Source organism: Myodes glareolus, chromosome 23, assembly GCF_982192425.1.
Source record: "Myodes glareolus chromosome 23, mMyoGla1.1, whole genome shotgun sequence".
NCBI lineage: Eukaryota > Metazoa > Chordata > Mammalia > Rodentia > Cricetidae > Myodes > Myodes glareolus.
In genome coordinates this window covers 52985000-53002294 of record NC_142048.1, presented here as the reverse complement: position 1 = coordinate 53002294, position 17295 = coordinate 52985000, and the positions used below count along the sequence as shown (strand labels likewise).

At 42.3% G+C, this 17295-nt stretch overlaps 1 protein-coding gene across 2 annotated transcripts in view; it reads right to left on the bottom strand.

Moving 5' to 3' along the window:
• The window catches only part of Csmd1 (CUB and Sushi multiple domains 1), a 1511659-nt gene that overhangs the window by 136855 nt on the left and 1357509 nt on the right, over nt 1-17295 (bottom strand). For both annotated transcript variants that reach the window (XM_087901170.1, XM_087901171.1), the window contains exons 37-38: nt 13027-13131; nt 1368-1486 (exon numbers count right to left, since the gene is read on the bottom strand). In XM_087901170.1, coding sequence (XP_087757296.1) covers nt 1368-1486; nt 13027-13131 — 224 coding nt within the window. The remainder of the gene's footprint in view (nt 1-1367; nt 1487-13026; nt 13132-17295) is intronic.

The following is a 17295-nucleotide window of genomic DNA, read 5'->3' as shown; positions in this document are numbered from 1 at the left end:
GAAACGGACACGGGACTGAATGCTGATCTCATGGGAGGAAAGTAGACTGCATTTATGTAGCTCTAGTCAGTTATAACAAAAGTCAAGAGAAAAAAAGACCACACGAAAAACATGTGGAAGTAGACCCAGGTGCCTCTGCATGCGGAAGTCATGACACAGGGCCCAGAATTCTTTCTAGTGTAACAAGCATAAGTACAATGCTTGTCTCAAAGAACCATCCTGATTAGTCTCCCCATCCCTGGCTAACCACCTGGTTCAGACGCAGAGCTCCAGAACTCTGGGAGGAAAGCTCAATGTCTACAACTCATGGTATGCAGAGTCCATACGGTTCATGCTGCACCAGGCAAGATCCAAGGACTGTGAGCTACAGTCTGGCTTTCATGAACTGACTGCATGTCATTCACTTATATAACAACATTTCTTCATGCTGCCAACAGCTACATAGTCCATGTACTGAAACATGCAGAGGATTTAATAGACCTTTCCTCCAATCATAGAGCTCATAGCCCATGTCACGTGGTTTGTGGGGACAAATGGGACATCTTAATCCTGAACTAGCCTTTGCTAGGTGTTGTCCACTGGTACCTGGTATAACCATTTGCCCAACATATGCAGAGAGATTGCCTGTACACAGTGACACTGTTTCGTTGCATATTATCACACCTTTTCCTTGATTCTGAATCTGTCTAATGAAGTTGGGCACAGAGTTTATCTTAGAGACGTGCCTTTAAGAAGACGTCAAATTCAACGTCATGATAAACATGTGAGAAATTACTTTGTGATATGAATTGTATGACGAGTTCAAACATGAGTGGTTATGAGCCTATTGTCTATTTCATTACAATAGAAAAAACATTCATCTTGCCGTTTGCCCATTTATAATGTGTCTATGGAAATGTCTACATGATTTTGTTTTTAAAAAAAGCTGTAAAAATTTATAGCAAAACTTGTCTATAGAATTTCTTGAAAATCACAGAATGGTTCTTTGTTGGGGAATACCCAAGGTGGTAATATACTGAATGGAATCATGGGAAACGCAAATGTGCTGATCCCATCACTGGGAGCCAGGTGGGGGTTTATAGATACTCTGATACTATCTGGTTCCTTAGTTTTTCTCTGCACGAGTATGGGAAGAACACATAATTTTGAAATAAAATAATTGTGAGAAATCCAGTGGTGAGGTCTGCAGAGGGACTTCAGCGTTTATAGCATGACTCTGATGATGGATTTATCATCTGCATTGGTAGCTCAGTCACAGAGCACGGGAAACACACTGGCTGCATGGACATGACCTGGAGCATGCCCACGGGGTAGGAACACCAGAGGTGAGCATGCTGAGCCTCCCTCACGGCCCCAAGGGTGCCTACCTGCAAGGTGTACCCGGGCTCGCACTGAAAGGAGAGCACATCATTCACCATGTACCGGTCTCCTATCTTGATGCCATTGCTCGGGAGAACAGGTTCCTGGCACGCAGCCAGACCCACAGCTAGAAGGACACAAAGACAGATGCTGGGGATCAGGGAATGTCAACAACACTTCTAGCATCCCTAGTGGGAGCTTTGCTTCTCATCACTTCCTGTAGAGACAAGCACAGGTTTACACGCTCCTAGCTGTTTGATCAAAGGGAATTAATTCTAAGTTGCAAGATAAGCTTTAATAGCACCTTGATTCATTTCCATCATGCAAGAGATTCGGGTTTTTCTTAGATTAAAAAAATATATCAGTTCCACATTTAGCATCAAGCACCCCAATTTGAATATGAATGAAACCAAGTGACTATTTCCTGCTGCAGGAAAAGCCTGGAGTGACACTCTCTTATCGTCTTTCTGGCATTCTGAGGAAACTTCACGTCTGGAAATCTGGGAATTCCTGCTCTCTAGGAAAAGACATACAAGCACGCATTCATTCTCCTATTCCACTGCTCCTCACCCCCAGAAACAAGGAGCTTGGGGGTAGTCCAATCTTGGATAAATAGGACCAATATTTACAGACATAAAATGTAACCTGGTCCTTCCCTTCATTTAGGTTGCTCACAGATTGCAATAGAAATCTATCATATACTATGGAATACAAACCAAAATATCAGAATAACTAACTCTAAGTATTATTTAACAGTCATATCATTCTGAAAAGTGAAAATATACAAGAATGGTATTTCATCAAATAAAATGGGCAATTTGTTTTCACCAAAAAGATCCGAGTTTTATTAAACGGTTGCCTTCTGACAGTAGAGCGTGTGCAACATGGATGATGGCATCTGTATTAATTTAATTAGGACTCTGGCTTTACAGCCCAGAGCTGTCTATAAATTCTGGCCTCCATCCTTCCAGGGCTCCATGAAAGCAGAGAAGGCTTCTCTGGTGACAATGGGGAGCCTTCCTGTCATCCTGGACTTTTGTTTGTGTTCTGGAACTTGACAGGAACACATCCTGTCACACAGGATGGAAGCGTGGGTGGTGGGAGCGCCAGTTAATTCGGAGTCACACAGTCTTGTGTGACACGGTCTAGTACGGCCATATCACCCTTGAGCTCCCCTGCACTAAATAAGCGTACCCACTGATCTCCCACCTGCAGAGCCACCCAGACTGGGCCAGCTGTGCTGCCTCATCCCTTAGGACTCCACACACACAAATACACAAACAATAACAAGGCAATGACGGAAGTGAAGGTCAACAGCAGTGACAACATGGATCTGCCTCCTCCCCGGGTTCGCGCATATGGGCACAGGGGCTGGTCCCCTACTCTAGACACAAAGCTCTTAGAAAGAGTATGCACGATTAAAGGAAGTGCTGTATGCGCTCATCATAGGCACCGAGACAGATGCTCCCCATGCTAATTCCCAGAAGAGCCTTCTAGCTGATACCACTCAGAAACCTTAAAGAAGTCTGTGGTTATTCTAGCCATACCAGTAGATGGTGTAGCCTCTGCCCATGGCTTCCACAAGATGTCAGAATGCTTTTTCTATTCTGTGAATCTGAATCTGCAAGCCACGCACCCCAGACCATCCAGAGATCAATGTCTTTCTCCTTATCCCAAGAGGAAGACAGAGTTGGAGTATCATTTTTCCCAAGAGGGACTGCTACCTGAGACAGAGCTATTGAGTCTGGGCTGGGACGTGGACTTACCAGAATATGCCACACCTCAGCATGCAGCCATTCCGTATGAGACAGGCAACACTCGTGAGCTATGGCATAAATCTTTCCCGGGCTGAAATAGACTGTTCCCTAAATAGCTCTGTTTAAGCATAAAACACAATTTGCATTAAACTGCAATAGGTTGTATTTTTAACACGGGTTTTAAGGCACTTGAGGTTTGTCATTGAAGACGAAACTATCATACATAAAAAGACAATTGCATAGGATATCACAGCTACATTTAAAATGTATACACTAAAGATTAGCAAGACCTCCCTTTCTCTCTCTCTTACTCTCTCTCTCCCTCTGTGTGTGTGTGTGTAGCTTCATTTTTAAAATTTCACTCAAAAAGTTAATAAGATATTATAGAAAATAATTAAAGTTGGATTCCGACAAGGCATAATTTATGCTGATGTGACAACAGCATCATTTTGGAATCATTCAGGTTTTCAAAAGACATGGCCACGAGCAAAGTTTTCAAAAACACAAATGTTCAAAATGAAGAAGAAAAATTTGCTGAGATTAAATTTGTAAATATTTATTGAGATTAAAATGGCAAGGAGTCATATCGAACCTCAATAGCTGAATCGTTTCTCTTTTTGTTAGCTGTATAATTTGTTATTCCTATTTAATAATATTTTATTATATGCAGATTTATATGCAGTTATCGCGTTATCAATTGGGTTTCATTTTCTCATTCCTTAAACTCTATACTGAAATCCAATTCACTGTCTGAAAAAGGTAACATCGATATTTCTCATCACAGGAAATATAGTGTGTCTTCTAATTAATCTCAAAGCACAAAGACATCATTTCAGCCAGGGAACCATATGGGAAGACTGAGAGTGGTCTACAAAAGGACCATGGTATTTGAAACGTATAGATACTGGTGATAGATAGATCACCAGTAGGCTTTTCCTCCCTCTCAGTACCTCCATGCAGTTGTCCATGTTAGAAATTAAGAATGCAAACTCTCACAGGAGTGATAGAAATCCATACAGCTGTCTGAGTTACTCACTGAGACATATGTATGTTTATTTAGGAAGCTCCAAATACACTGAAGGGCAACCTAAAGACTGGGTAAACAGTGTATTGTATTGGAACATGCCTGGAAGGCCAGAACTCAGGGGGATGAGGCAGGGGTATGGAGTGCTTGAGGTCACTAGGCTATATAAGAGTACTTTCTCTCAAAAATGGATAAATAAAATATTAATATTTAAAAAGTTGACAAATTTAAACATAACAGATCGCTAGGAGAATTTTCCACTAATGTTCCAGAGGCAGCAAGATTTAGGAAGAGAAGACTTGAAAACTATGCACAATTTTTTTTACAGAATTTTTGTCCCTAGCTTATTATGGTGTGCTTAGAACTAACATCATGCGTGATGATGTGGAACACCCAATGAGGGAATTCATTGAAAGGTGGTCCACAAACAACTAGGTTCCTTGGTCTCCTTGAAGACAAGGTGAGGCTTGTCCTCACAAATCTGAAGAACTCGTGGCCATTTGTGTGTATAGGGGTGGCAAACACATTCTGACGTTTTATAATTTATTAGTCATGAATATAGTTTCTGTCCACTCTGATGTTAAAATGTGCTAATACATAAAGTTTCAGTTTGATTTAGAATGTAGGAAGGACGTTTCTTAACTCCCCTGAATCTAGCCTGTAGAAGTCAAGACCATGAAACAAAGCCATTAAAAAGATAAGTGTCCTAATTTGACCCAAAGTAGAGTTTAATGGCTTGACCTACGGCTGATCATAAAATGTGAATGCTGCAAGTCAGAGGTGAGCGGATAGCCCGTCAGGCCTCTGGCATACACTGTGGCTGCTCTTCAGAACCTACAGAAAAACCCAGAGTGAGTGCCCTTGAATCTCGGAAGTGAAGGCTAGGGACTGCACATGACGGCCGCGTGTTTTTAAATCAAACACGTAGAATAGGATAACCAGAGCCTCTGCAGAAGGTGCAAACCCAATGACTTCAAAGGAGTTTTCTCAACTACGCCTTTGCTCTCGCTGCCACTGGCTTGGCTTGTAGTCTTGGCAATTCACGAGTTAACGCGCGCGCACTGCTCTGACTGAAGAGCTCTAACCCACAGTAACCCTGATAACAAAAATGGCAGCTCCACGTGGAGAGCCTCAGAGCTGGAGCGTTTGGCAGAGGGAAGTCAAAGTACAACCGTCTAGTTTTATTCTGTTGCTGTGATTAAAAACCCTCAGACCAAAAGCCACTTAGGGAGAAAGGGAACTAGCTGACTTCTAACTCAAGGTTAGTGTGTCACTGAGGGAAGGCAGGGTAGGAACAAAGCAGGAAGCTGAAGCCGAAACCATGGAGGAGTGCGGCTTGCAGATTTCTACAGACTCACGTTTAGCTCGCTCTCTTACAGAGTCCAGGACCATCTGCCCAAGGAATGGTGCTGCCCACAGCAGGCTGGGCCATTCAACACCAATGAACAGCTATGAAAATTCCCTTGGACATGCCCACAGGACAATCTGTTCTAGGCAATTCCTCAACAGACATTTTCCTCTCAGATGACCCTAGGCTATGTCAAATTGAGAATTAAAACCAACTAGGACATAAACACTTATGCTACGCATGCACGCACCATTTCAGTACGTGGTTAGATCATCATTAGACTATGCGGATACAAAAGGCTATCCTTTAATGTTAAGAAAGAAAAGGGACAATGTCACTTACGCTCTATGATAAATGCGGATGGTCCCTGTTGACAGTGTTTCAACACAGGGACTTTTGACTTCATGAGGGGGTAACCAGTGTGCACTGAGTAGAAACCACACTGTGAACGTTGAATTTTGATCTTTTCTCAGGGCTGGTGATACAGGGTAAGACAATTTTTGTGAAGCTTCACAGCTCCTAGTTTCCAGCAGATCAGAAGGATGGGCAACTGGTAGAGTCAGGGGAATCACATACATTTTAGATTCACAAAACTTTAGCTGACAAATGCTTGTGGCGTATAACATTCTTGGAAAGGACAAAGCATCTATAATTAAAGAGCATCTGTAATCTACTTGTACAATATGAGTAGATGTGAATATTAATTTATTATTTGATTATACTTTTTTTGAGGCAGGTTCAATCATTTTAGATGAGTCTGGCCTGGACTCTCAATCCTCCTGTTTCAGCCTCCCAAATGCTGGGATGTCAAGTACACATTACCACACCTGTCGAAAAATTCTTTTCATTGAATCTATGTCAGTCTTTTTGATCATGAAATAGACGTTTTATTGATAATTAATGATAGCTCCATTTTAATTAAGGTTTCTATTGTTTTGTGAAGAGACACCATGACCATGGCAACTCTTAAAAAGAAAACATTTAATTGAGGCTGACTTATGGGTTTAGAGGTTTAGTCCCAGGGTATAGTAGCATTTTAACGACACAGAGTAATCCTGCATAAACAGAACATCTCCCATCGTATTCAGTTCCGCTTTTCCAAGGGTTGCGTGTTCTCAGGACACACGTGCTTTGTGCAACACCATTAGCAGCAGAGGAGGGCCGTTTCTGCACAGCACTTGGGAAGCCCTGATTGGCCCAATAGCCTCATCTGTGGAACCTTGGTTAGTGATTTATCCAGGTGAAAATCGTCTGCACCCAAAGTCAAGTTGCAATAAGTAAAGCGTCACTACGCCCTACTTTCAGGTTGAATTTATAGTTGATGTTGTATCAACTTCCTCAGTTTGAGATCAAGAACCTATGGAAACAAATAGGTCCTCCTCTTCCTCCCCTTGTTCTTGTTCTCTCTCCTTCATCTCCTCGTCCTCTTCCTCTCTTGCTCCCTATTGTTATGAGATGAATGTCTGTCCTTCTAACCTTCACACATTGACATTTTAACATCCGTTGAGACTTAAAATTGGGCCCTGTAGAAAGGGACCAGTGTTGGGTCAGACTCATACTGGTTCTCACAATGGAGTCCGTGCTGTTAGAGGAAGGAAACGCAGACTAAGAGCCCTGCACAGAACCTGCAAACCCAACACGTAGGTCTTCAGCGGGAGAAGACTCCACCAATGCCTTGACCTTGGGTTTCCAGTTCCAGGATCGTGAGAAATAAGCTTCTGTTGTCTAAACTCCAGCCTGTGTTGCTGTATCACAGTGGCCAACACAATGTAAACAATTAGCACATGGCTGCGATGAAGGGACATGGGACAGGGCAGTCTACATCCTTAATAGAGGATATAGGGGTGATAAATTTGGCTTGAAGAATATCAGTCGTTAGCTAAAAATTACTTTTCCTGTCACTCCTGTGTTTTATGATTGAAGGGCTAACGTTAGAAAACCAGGTGTTCTTTAGTGACAAACAACATTTTAACAACTGGACCAAAATGCACAACTTCGCAGTTGCCGAAGACAGACATCGGAACACGTCCCCACTGTGCGGCAGAAAGTGAAGCACCCTACTTTCCTACTTTTCACAGGGGCACTAGGTGGGCGTGCTGGTTAAATTTGTCACACTTCTGCATGAAAGGGGAAGACTGCTAAAAATACAGTCTCGCCAGCTGTCCTTACCACGGAGCTATATCCATCTCCAGTTCCGGAATCGCTCCACTTAAGCTTACTAGAGCGACAGCTGGTTCAGAACAGCCAGTCCATTAGACTCAGAGAGGGTTGTTAAATGTCAGACACTACACTTGAACTTTTCCTCAATTACGCAAAAATAAATCTACCCACGTGTGCACTTACTGCAGCGTCAGGGATTCTGAACAAGAGGCCCAGGCTTTGTCTGAAACCACAGTCATGATAAGCTTTTGTTGAGGCATTCTAGAGTGTGTTATACAAATAGGGAAAACAATCAAATAAAATGTAGATATTTGATAAATGGGCTTAATGTAAACTGAATGAAATTCTGTATTCATGAGTTTTCTCCATCTATTTAAATAAAAGTAAGCAACTATAAGATATTTAGATTTGACTGAAATTCCTACTACTACTCAGTAGACTCATTGGTCAGACAAGTACACTGAGCAAAACACATTAAAACAATATCTTCTTAACTGAATCTACCCAGAATCCTAATACATTTATTTTGTTTTAGTGTCTTACAACGTCTGACATGCCTGTTGTTTTTATTTATTAGCTCTTTGTTGAGTAGACCACATCAGTCAGTTTTCTATTGCTGTGATAAAACACTATGACCAAAGGCACTAAGAAAAGGAAGGGTTTATTTGGATTTATGGTTTCAGAGGGATAAGAGTCCATCAAATTCACATTGGGAAATCAAGAATGGCAGCGGGCAGACATGGCAGCTGCAGAAGCAGCAACTGAGTGTTCAAATTTCCAAAGGCATACAGGAAAAGGACCAAGCAGAGACAACAAAGTTGAAATGGCAGAGTCTTTGGAAACCTCACAGTGCTCCCCCAGTGACCTACCTCCTTTAGCAAGGACATGCCTCCTAAACCCAAAGGCACCTAGGAGGGACAAGTATTCAAATGCTCAGATGATGGGGACAGCACATTCAAGCTACCACAGGGAGTAATCAGCATCTTTCCAGATGTGTTCAGTGTGCCTGTTTATCTTCAGCTATCTATGAAAGCAGCCCCAAGGCCAACACAGCTGACTGCACTTGACCTAAAGATGAGTTCCTGATCCATGATTTATAGTGAGGTATTGTACCCTCAGATAATGGCACCATGTATTTAAAATACACATTTGACTGTTGTCTATACATATGTATAATATTTGTTGTTCTAGAGATTTGAGGAAATCCGATGCTACCTTGTGCCTTCTTAGGATGTAAGCATCTATATTTTTAAGAATATGGTGATGAATGACATTTTATAAGACTAATATGTATAATAATATAGCACATTGGATTCTGATATTACTCAAAATTTTATAAGCGCATTTAAGAACGTTCAATTCTTAACACAACTTCAAAACAAATAATTAGACTACGCACACTCAAGACAAGTATGCTCATTATTTAAGCAACTAAGAACTTGGTAGAAGATTAATGAAACAGAACTATTGGGTTTTCAAGATACCTTGCACTTTGAATGATGTTTATAAATGTGCCTAGCTTTTCAGGTAATTAATTTATTCACTATTGCTTTTGAGATAGGATATTATGTATCCCTGGTTGGCCTCAGATTTACTGTGTAGAAAAAGAAGATCGATCCTGACCCCTGCTCTTTTCAAATCTTCTGAGATCTGAGAGTCCTAAAGACTAGGGTGGAACGGTGTGGAAAATCCCAGTCCCTTTGCCCAGAAGGACAGCTGTGAAACTGACTTAGATCATACTTCTGCAGTGAACTACATGGTGTTTTAGAACCCAAAAGTCACAGGTAGGAACAAACTTTTAACTTGTCCACAGTCTTTTGGGCTGCATGTAACATGTGCAAAAGGTACCAGGCCCCTATGATTATCTGGTAGACCTCACTTTCTCAGAAACTTCTCTGAAATTCTCTGGTATGGGAGACAGAAGCCAGAATTTACATTACCTAAAAGCTACCAAGTTCCTCAATGCAGTTAAGATCCAATGGGGGTGGGGCAGGGGGGTGCATAATGATTGGCTGATATCCAGGAAAGCATTTCTGGTAGGGAGAAGGGAAGCCTAAAAGAAAGCTGTTGGGAAATTTTTGGTAGTGAAAGTTCTTATAGAAAACCTTATAAATCAGTGGCTGAGTAAATAGAGGTAAATCTCAGAGACCCGAGATGTGCAGGTGTAAGGTCAGTTGACCACACTGGTGAGCAGATGCTTGCTGCCAGCCGCTCTGTGGAGGGGATGCTACCCTCATCATTGGGGACACAGAGAATGCTCTAATGTGCTGGCACACAGCAAGGTTCTTGCCCAACCTCCATTTCGTGGGTACCTAATTAGGCCCACCAATGACATCAGGGTGCTCATGAGTATTACTGATATGAGACTGTCATTAACGTACACTTATATTTCACATATACTTATAAGAATTCTTATAATCAGGGTATTAACCCAGGTTGTCAGTTCATCAATACTCAATTATGATGCCACCCTGCTAAAAGGTTTATTATTTTACTTGAAAAGACTTAAGGTCTTTTGCAGAATTTTAAGGCTTCCCTGGGAACAGTCACTTAACTTTTTTGGCCTAGAGCAATTTACCTTAAAATTCCCAAGTGTAGTTAAAAACATAAAAACAAAAAGCCAAAAAAAAAAAACCCCAGCAATTTAAAAATACCTAAATTACTAATACCCCTTGACAGAGAGCAATTTAGAAATCCCATCCATTTGAGCTGTAGGATCTGAAGTAGAAAGAATCCCTTTTGTTTTAACAAGCAAAGCCTGAAGTATGCAATAAGATACTTTTCTGAATCCATCACAGCACTGAGGTACCTGGGTGAGCTGAATTCTGATGGAATTCTCACTCCCAGGAGGCACAGACACTGTCTGCTACAGAGCACAGGAGAGGCAGAGCCTGGGGAAACATGTTGGTTTCACCCAAGCAAACCTCCCAAGGCTGGACTCAAGTCTCCCTTGGCTCATAGACCAAGATAGGATGCCTGACCTTCCCACCACAGGCTCTCTGTAGTGGGATGGCACCAAAGACCCTAGTGTACCAATTTGGAGAAAAGCAGGGTTGAAGTGCCTCGGGGTTCTCAGAATCTTCACTCTTAGACACTCAAGTGCTCAGAGATGCTGTATGTCCATGTGATGGGCTACCCAGGTTACATACACACACACACACACACAGATGCTCTGGATCATGCATGTTAAACCATGCACTCTAGAGCTACATGCACCACCCCATCAGATGCAAGTGGTTTGGGTTTGAGAATTCCACAGTGTCCCTTTGGATTAAGAAGGCCTGGCCTTCATTTACACCAGGACTGGGGAGTTCTCTCAGGATGCAGGTACAGAGCAGGTACTGTGCTTCGGGTTTCAGTCTCAACAGGCTTCTTGTTCCTCCTCTCTTTAGACTTGGGCGTGTGTGTAGTGCAAGCATTACTAACATAGGGACATCTGCAACATCCCTTCCCAGTGGCAGTGGGGGCTCCTGGCCCCTGGAGCTCGGTAAACAATACTCCTGGCAAAATGCTGCGTCTCTGCACACGTGGTCATCATGGTGGTGACAGAATATCTTTTGCTTTATTTTTTTTTCACCTCAGAAACACCGAAGACAGACAGCAGCTCAAGTAGATTGCGTGGCATGTGTTCTAGGAGTTGCTTTCTTCTTCTCATTTTATGGATACACATTTTACTAAAAACATGAATTTAGAGGCTTTTGCAGAGATTTGTAAATATACATTTTATAGTGCTTGTGCTTGTCTAAATATATATCAATGTATTAAAATATTAGAGATTGTTGGCAACTTAAGTCAACAGTCTTTAGAGCGGTAAGGCTAATTCTATAAATACTTTATAATACCCATTTAAAACAGGATATGAAAAATTAGAGCCACGAGCTGAGTTCCCCTTAATGCACAAACAACATGCGTTTTCAAAACAGCACCAGCCACAAAGACAACCACCTGGAACAGTCCATATCATATCATACTCGGTCAAATGAAAAGCAAACACATTACTTAATTATGGTCTTGGATTCTCACACAAGGCCTTGGGTTCCCGAAGAGGCTTCATTTCAATGGGCAATTGGAGGAAATTAGTCTCTCTGCTAGAGACTCATACTGACTAAGAATATCATGGGATGGAGACAATTATGCTAATAGGGCTACAGTCCATGTGCAAAGTAGATAATTATCCCCAATAATCACAGGCTAATTACGTTACCAACATCTTCCCCAGAAAGAGAGGGAAAAGCCAGAGACTGTAAGATAACTTCTCAAGAGCTCAGAACAATGATCAGTTCCAACAGGGCGAAAATTTTAATGGCTTGGTTAACACCGTAGGCGCCAATAAGGGTTTCATCCGCTATTTGTGTAACCTTCGCAAAATGTATCAGCGTAGTAGAATTTTCCAGAAGTATTCGACATAAATAGCATTTGCAGGGTCATTTTACACTGTCACTAGAGGAGCCCTATTCTCATAAATTAGAATGTGTTTGCATGCAAATGCCTGTAATAAGTGGGGAAGCTCAGGCAGATGATGCACGGGGCCTGCGGATGGTGGCTGGAGATGAATATTTATCGTCAGCTGGAATGTGGCCTTTTCAAAATACACACATTACACTCCGGCAAACTGTTTTATCTCAATTTTAAAAATCACTTATTGACGCTAACCCACGGATTTGCTCACTTGCAACCGCTTATTAGAAGAGATAATGCCAACATCGAGCCGTTTCGAAGCCTGAAAACACGTCCCAAATAAACCCCACTTTTGCGGGAAACTCACACTTCACGTTTACAAGGTAAGCCTCAAGCATCCGCCACTGCAGTGGGTTTGTGAATTTGACCTTGGTTGTCCCACTTACCGGACCATTAATGCGGTCTCACATCCACTTTTATAGTGATTTACCTCTCTCCTGTGCTGTCTCTTCCAGTTAAAATGAGTAACACATAAACACGGGCTCTGGAATGCCTGCTCTCACTAGTGCTAACTAGTCTCGCTTGTTTTAGCATCTCTCTGAGAGTCCACAAGGAAAGTTCCATGACATTAGCTGGTGAGATGACCCTAGTCTGTGTTTGGAAAGGTGACTATATATCTGTCGTCACACATAAAGTCAGTCCCATTACAAATGGCTACCTGTGTGTCCTACCGTAAACAGCCTGAAAAGACTCGGTTCTGCTAATTATTCCAGATGCTAACATCTGCGTTCGCCCTCACAGTCTGTGGTTTGTACATAGTGCCCATTCCTGTAGCCTGTATTTCGTGAAACTCAGTTTCACCCAAGCATTAGAAATGCCTCACGGCAATAACATTTCATCATTTAAGACGCGCAGGGTGTGTTCCTCTAGGAATGCTGCTCCCAGAGCCAGGCACAAGCAGTGGTTGAGGCTGATCTTACTTTTGTATTCCAGGTGGAAGCCGGCGGCGGCAACGCTGATGTCCGACTGGAAGTGTAGGCAGAGCTGGTTGGAAGTGCTGTTGAGCAGCGCGGGCACCGTGGTACCTGCATGGGGAAGAGGGGCAACTTTAACATGAAACAAGCAGGTACTCCACACGCCGAACACAGAAGACCGTATCCCGGGCTTCCTGTGTTTAATCTGACTGCTGGAGCTGACCATGACTTGCCCAGCCGCTCCACCTCTCAAGACACCTTCGAGCAGTGGTTGCGGTCATCGGAAAACAGACAGGAACCGAGACAGTTGTCAGTAGCAAAATTACTGTTATGAAGTAGCAACTGAAATAAATTTATGTCTGGGGGTTTCAAAGATCATCAGAAATATGTGGTTTCTGATGGCGCCACCCACGGGTTAGGAACTGCTGTCTCACAGGGTTCTTGGCCTGTGACCACTTCCTCCAGTCCACACCCAGTGCCCTTACTTTGGTCTGACCTAGATTGCAGAGAGCCTTCAATCCGTCTCCAGACACTCGCCTCTCTCAATGCATTTAGTTTGCATACCCCCAGGCTAGACAAATCCAGTCTGTTACATTATTTAGTAAAATTGAAATCAACTTTTGAGAACGTGAGTACTTTAAATTCTGTAGCCCTGGGACAGATTCTAGTTAGTGCTGGGTTACTTCAGGGTAGGAGAGAGTCTTATACTGTGGGGCTCTCGTACTCCTCCCCAACCTCCTTAGTAGTGTGGAGTCCAGTAATTCTAAACCGCTAATATACCCCTTATAGGTACCGCCTTTGTTGGCGCACTAAGCCACCATTATTGTTTTGAGATATTCCACTAGTTTTATTTTTCTGTAAAAGCTATGTCAGGAAGCTTGCTAGCCTCTCTACCAATCGGCCCTCATCCCTTTGACACTGAGATATCTCCCTCCTCCAGTATCTCTGGTTTTAGAAGCTGAGGGTTTTGAAAAACGGAGGCTAAGAAGAGATTTACACGACATAGGGACACCTGCTGGTCCGAGACCTGACTTTCTCCTGTCATAAGGCTGGAAAGACTTGAATGAATGAGAGAATTGGTATCTGGGAAATATCCTTGGACAAGCACACGTGAGCTTCTGATGATGCTAATCTGAGGGTAGGGTAAGACTTTCTTGCTAATCTTGGGCTGCCATCTGGAATCTTTCTTTAGGTTTCCAGAAATTCGCCAATACTTTGAATGCATGTTTGTATCTAATAATGTTGGCCCATTGGCTAGCTGGGATCAAAATTATGTAAAATGTTCTAGGAGTCAATAACAAGAAAAAGAAGCAAGAAAAGAGAAACCCCTGTCTATCCGTCTCTCTCTGTGTGTATGTGTGTGTGTGCGTGCACGTGCGTGTGTGCACATGTGTGTTAGACTTTAAAAAGTTAGGCTGCCCCTTTGAGATCTGGGGTCTGTATTTCCGTCATTTTTCCCTTGATGTCAAAGGCAGTTGAATTCAGGAAGTGGGAGTTCTTTTGAAAAATCAATAATACAAAACGCACAACAAGGCCACTAAGTATGAGGTGGAAAAGTGTCTTCCAGAATGCTTCCTTGGTGAGTCAGCCTTTTGCTGTTTGGCCCTGAGTTTATAGATTACAGAAAAAAAGAAAGATGAATAGACAGACAGATAAGAAATCTAGACAGATGGATAGCTGTCTAACACTGACGAGCTGTGGGAGAACTGTCTGTAGGTATGTCCTCTTTCGGTAACACATTTTCCTGGCCCAGCCTCAGCAAAGGAAAGTGTTGGTTGTAAGGCCTCCAGCGGGGTACCCCGAGGCCTCAGAGAGGGTCTGATATGGCAGAGAATCGTGGAGGTGGAGGATGTTAACTGCTTTGCTTATTGCTCAATCTCAGACTGTTTCTAACATCCACACAAAAAAGACTTTGGCTAAGGGCATGCACGGCGACTGCTTTTGTGGGATTCCCACAATGCTTGTCATCTTTCATCTTGCATACTGGTCATCGGGCCGGTACACAGAGAGGAAGAAGGATGTTTTATGTGGACCTAACAGCTTCATTTTCCAAGTTTTCGTTCCATGGTCTGATTTTTATCTGACATTTGGGGGAACCTAATAGTGTCTGTTTATAGTTCATTGCTCTGTTTAAATAACTACCGGTCCTACAATGAAACACTCTTCTTTGCTTTCTTCCTGTTCTTGTTGCATTTCTGTTACCGTAATAAAATACCCCGACAAGAGGCAGTTCAGGCCAGGAAGGATTTACTGGGCTTATATTTCCAGGTTACAGCCCATCATTTTGGGGAAATTAACATAGGAATTCAATGCATCATATCCAGAGTCAAAAAAGGAAAGAAAACCAAACCAAACCACAACAACAGAATGGATCCTTGCTTGCTTCTGCTTTCTCTACTCGTAGATAGGCCAGGGACTGGCCTGTGAAAAGGTGCTGCCCACCTCAATTACCAAGTCAAGACACCGTCCAATGGCCATGCCCATAGGTCAACCCGATCTAGACAGTTCATTAAGGCCTATCTAGGTGATTCTAGGTTGTGTTAGACTGGCAGTTAAAACCAATGAGTACAGCACCACAGGTCTCCTAAAACAACAGAGAATCCACAGTTTCTCATTTGCTTCTGGAATCATACCAGGCTGCTGGTGTGAATAGTGACCCAGCTTTACTCCCCCAGATTCAAACCCAGGAATTCACTTTGCACGGCCTGGGTGTCCTTTATCTGTCTCACCAAAGTTATCTGAGCGTTCTGAGCTCCCAGCTTAGTAACTTGCACAAAAGTATTGCTTTTTCGTTGTACAGTAGACCCAGACACCCACTTCTAGTTCAGGCTCTGGGGCTACTTAACTCCATCACCCGTACCACTTACAGAAACTTGAATGCATTCTGATTTTACAACATGAAGATCTTGGAAAGTTGTGTACTCAGATGAGCTAATGAGTTGTGGATATGACATTAAGTTGTGAACTCACATGTCTTTTCCAGATGAAAAATGATGTCTCTTTAATCAGCCATGAAATCTAACAACTGCCTGCCCTATGCTTCAAGAGTGCTATATATGATGGGCCCCTTAGAGCCCGGCTTCCTCTGGACAGAGGGTCTTGCCCTGCACCTGTCGTTCACTGGAGTTGACTTTTGGTAGTCTACTATCCGGGGCTCATTCTCTCTATGCAAAATGCAAAGGAGAGATTTTTTAAAAAAATGTTGCTATTGGCAGAATATTTCTGATCACATTGTTTTACTGTGACCCAGATAGAATGACACATGACAAAGGAAGCTGCAAAATTTTATTATTGTCCCTGCAGAGTCTACTCTCGGTTTACTGATATTTGCTTTCCTTTAATGCCAACTGGCAGATACAAGTCTGCATAAATTCTGCTCTATTTTACTCATTTATAATTTATAACCCGCCTACTTCCAAAGTGATTTTTCAACGGCTTGCTAAGAAAGATCTACGTACACATTCCTACCCAAGCAGAAATGAAGAACCAAAGCCCTGAATTTATTAAAGATGTCAATCATTTTGTTTGGAAATCTGTACTTCTTACGACATCTCATTCTTATTTATTTTTATTCAACAATTAAAATACTTTAGAACGGGCTTTAGAAATACTTTAAAGTATCACAGGAACAAAATCTTTAAATATTGATTTTGCTAAAAAATCCAAATTGTTGGTCTTGTATAGCATTTTCTCCATGTAACTTTCATTTTGTTCAGAATTTTAAACATGTCTACAATGACATAGGATCAGATCCAATTTAAAAACTATTATCCTAAGAGAACTGAAGTGATTTCTAGCTGAAAAGAAATTTTATATTTAAGTAAAAAAAAAACCCAATGTATCAACTGTCATTCTGGACACATGACAGTTATCTCTGTGTTCATAGTGCACATACATGTGGATGTCATAGTAGTCTCAATCCATATGGTCCCTGAACACACTGCATGCCTACTGACTGAAACCACAGAGCTTCTCAGAATCAGGCAAACGTGGATTCCACAGCACAACCTGAGCTTCAGACCTCATGCGAGTACCAGCTCTTCCAGCAAGGGCTCTGACAGCCCAGCTCGGAAGCCATTATCACTGACAGCATTGCGGCTGCACCCCAAGTCCTTTGCCCTTGGTTTTTATCTTTGAAATTTTAGAAAAAAAATAAAAACAAACCAGGTTTTGTGGAATATCTTTGGACTTTCATTCAACTTACTATTTAGGCTAAGAATGTGTGGCAAGAATATAGTGCAACGCTGTGTTTCTCCTGGTATGGCTTGGCTGTTG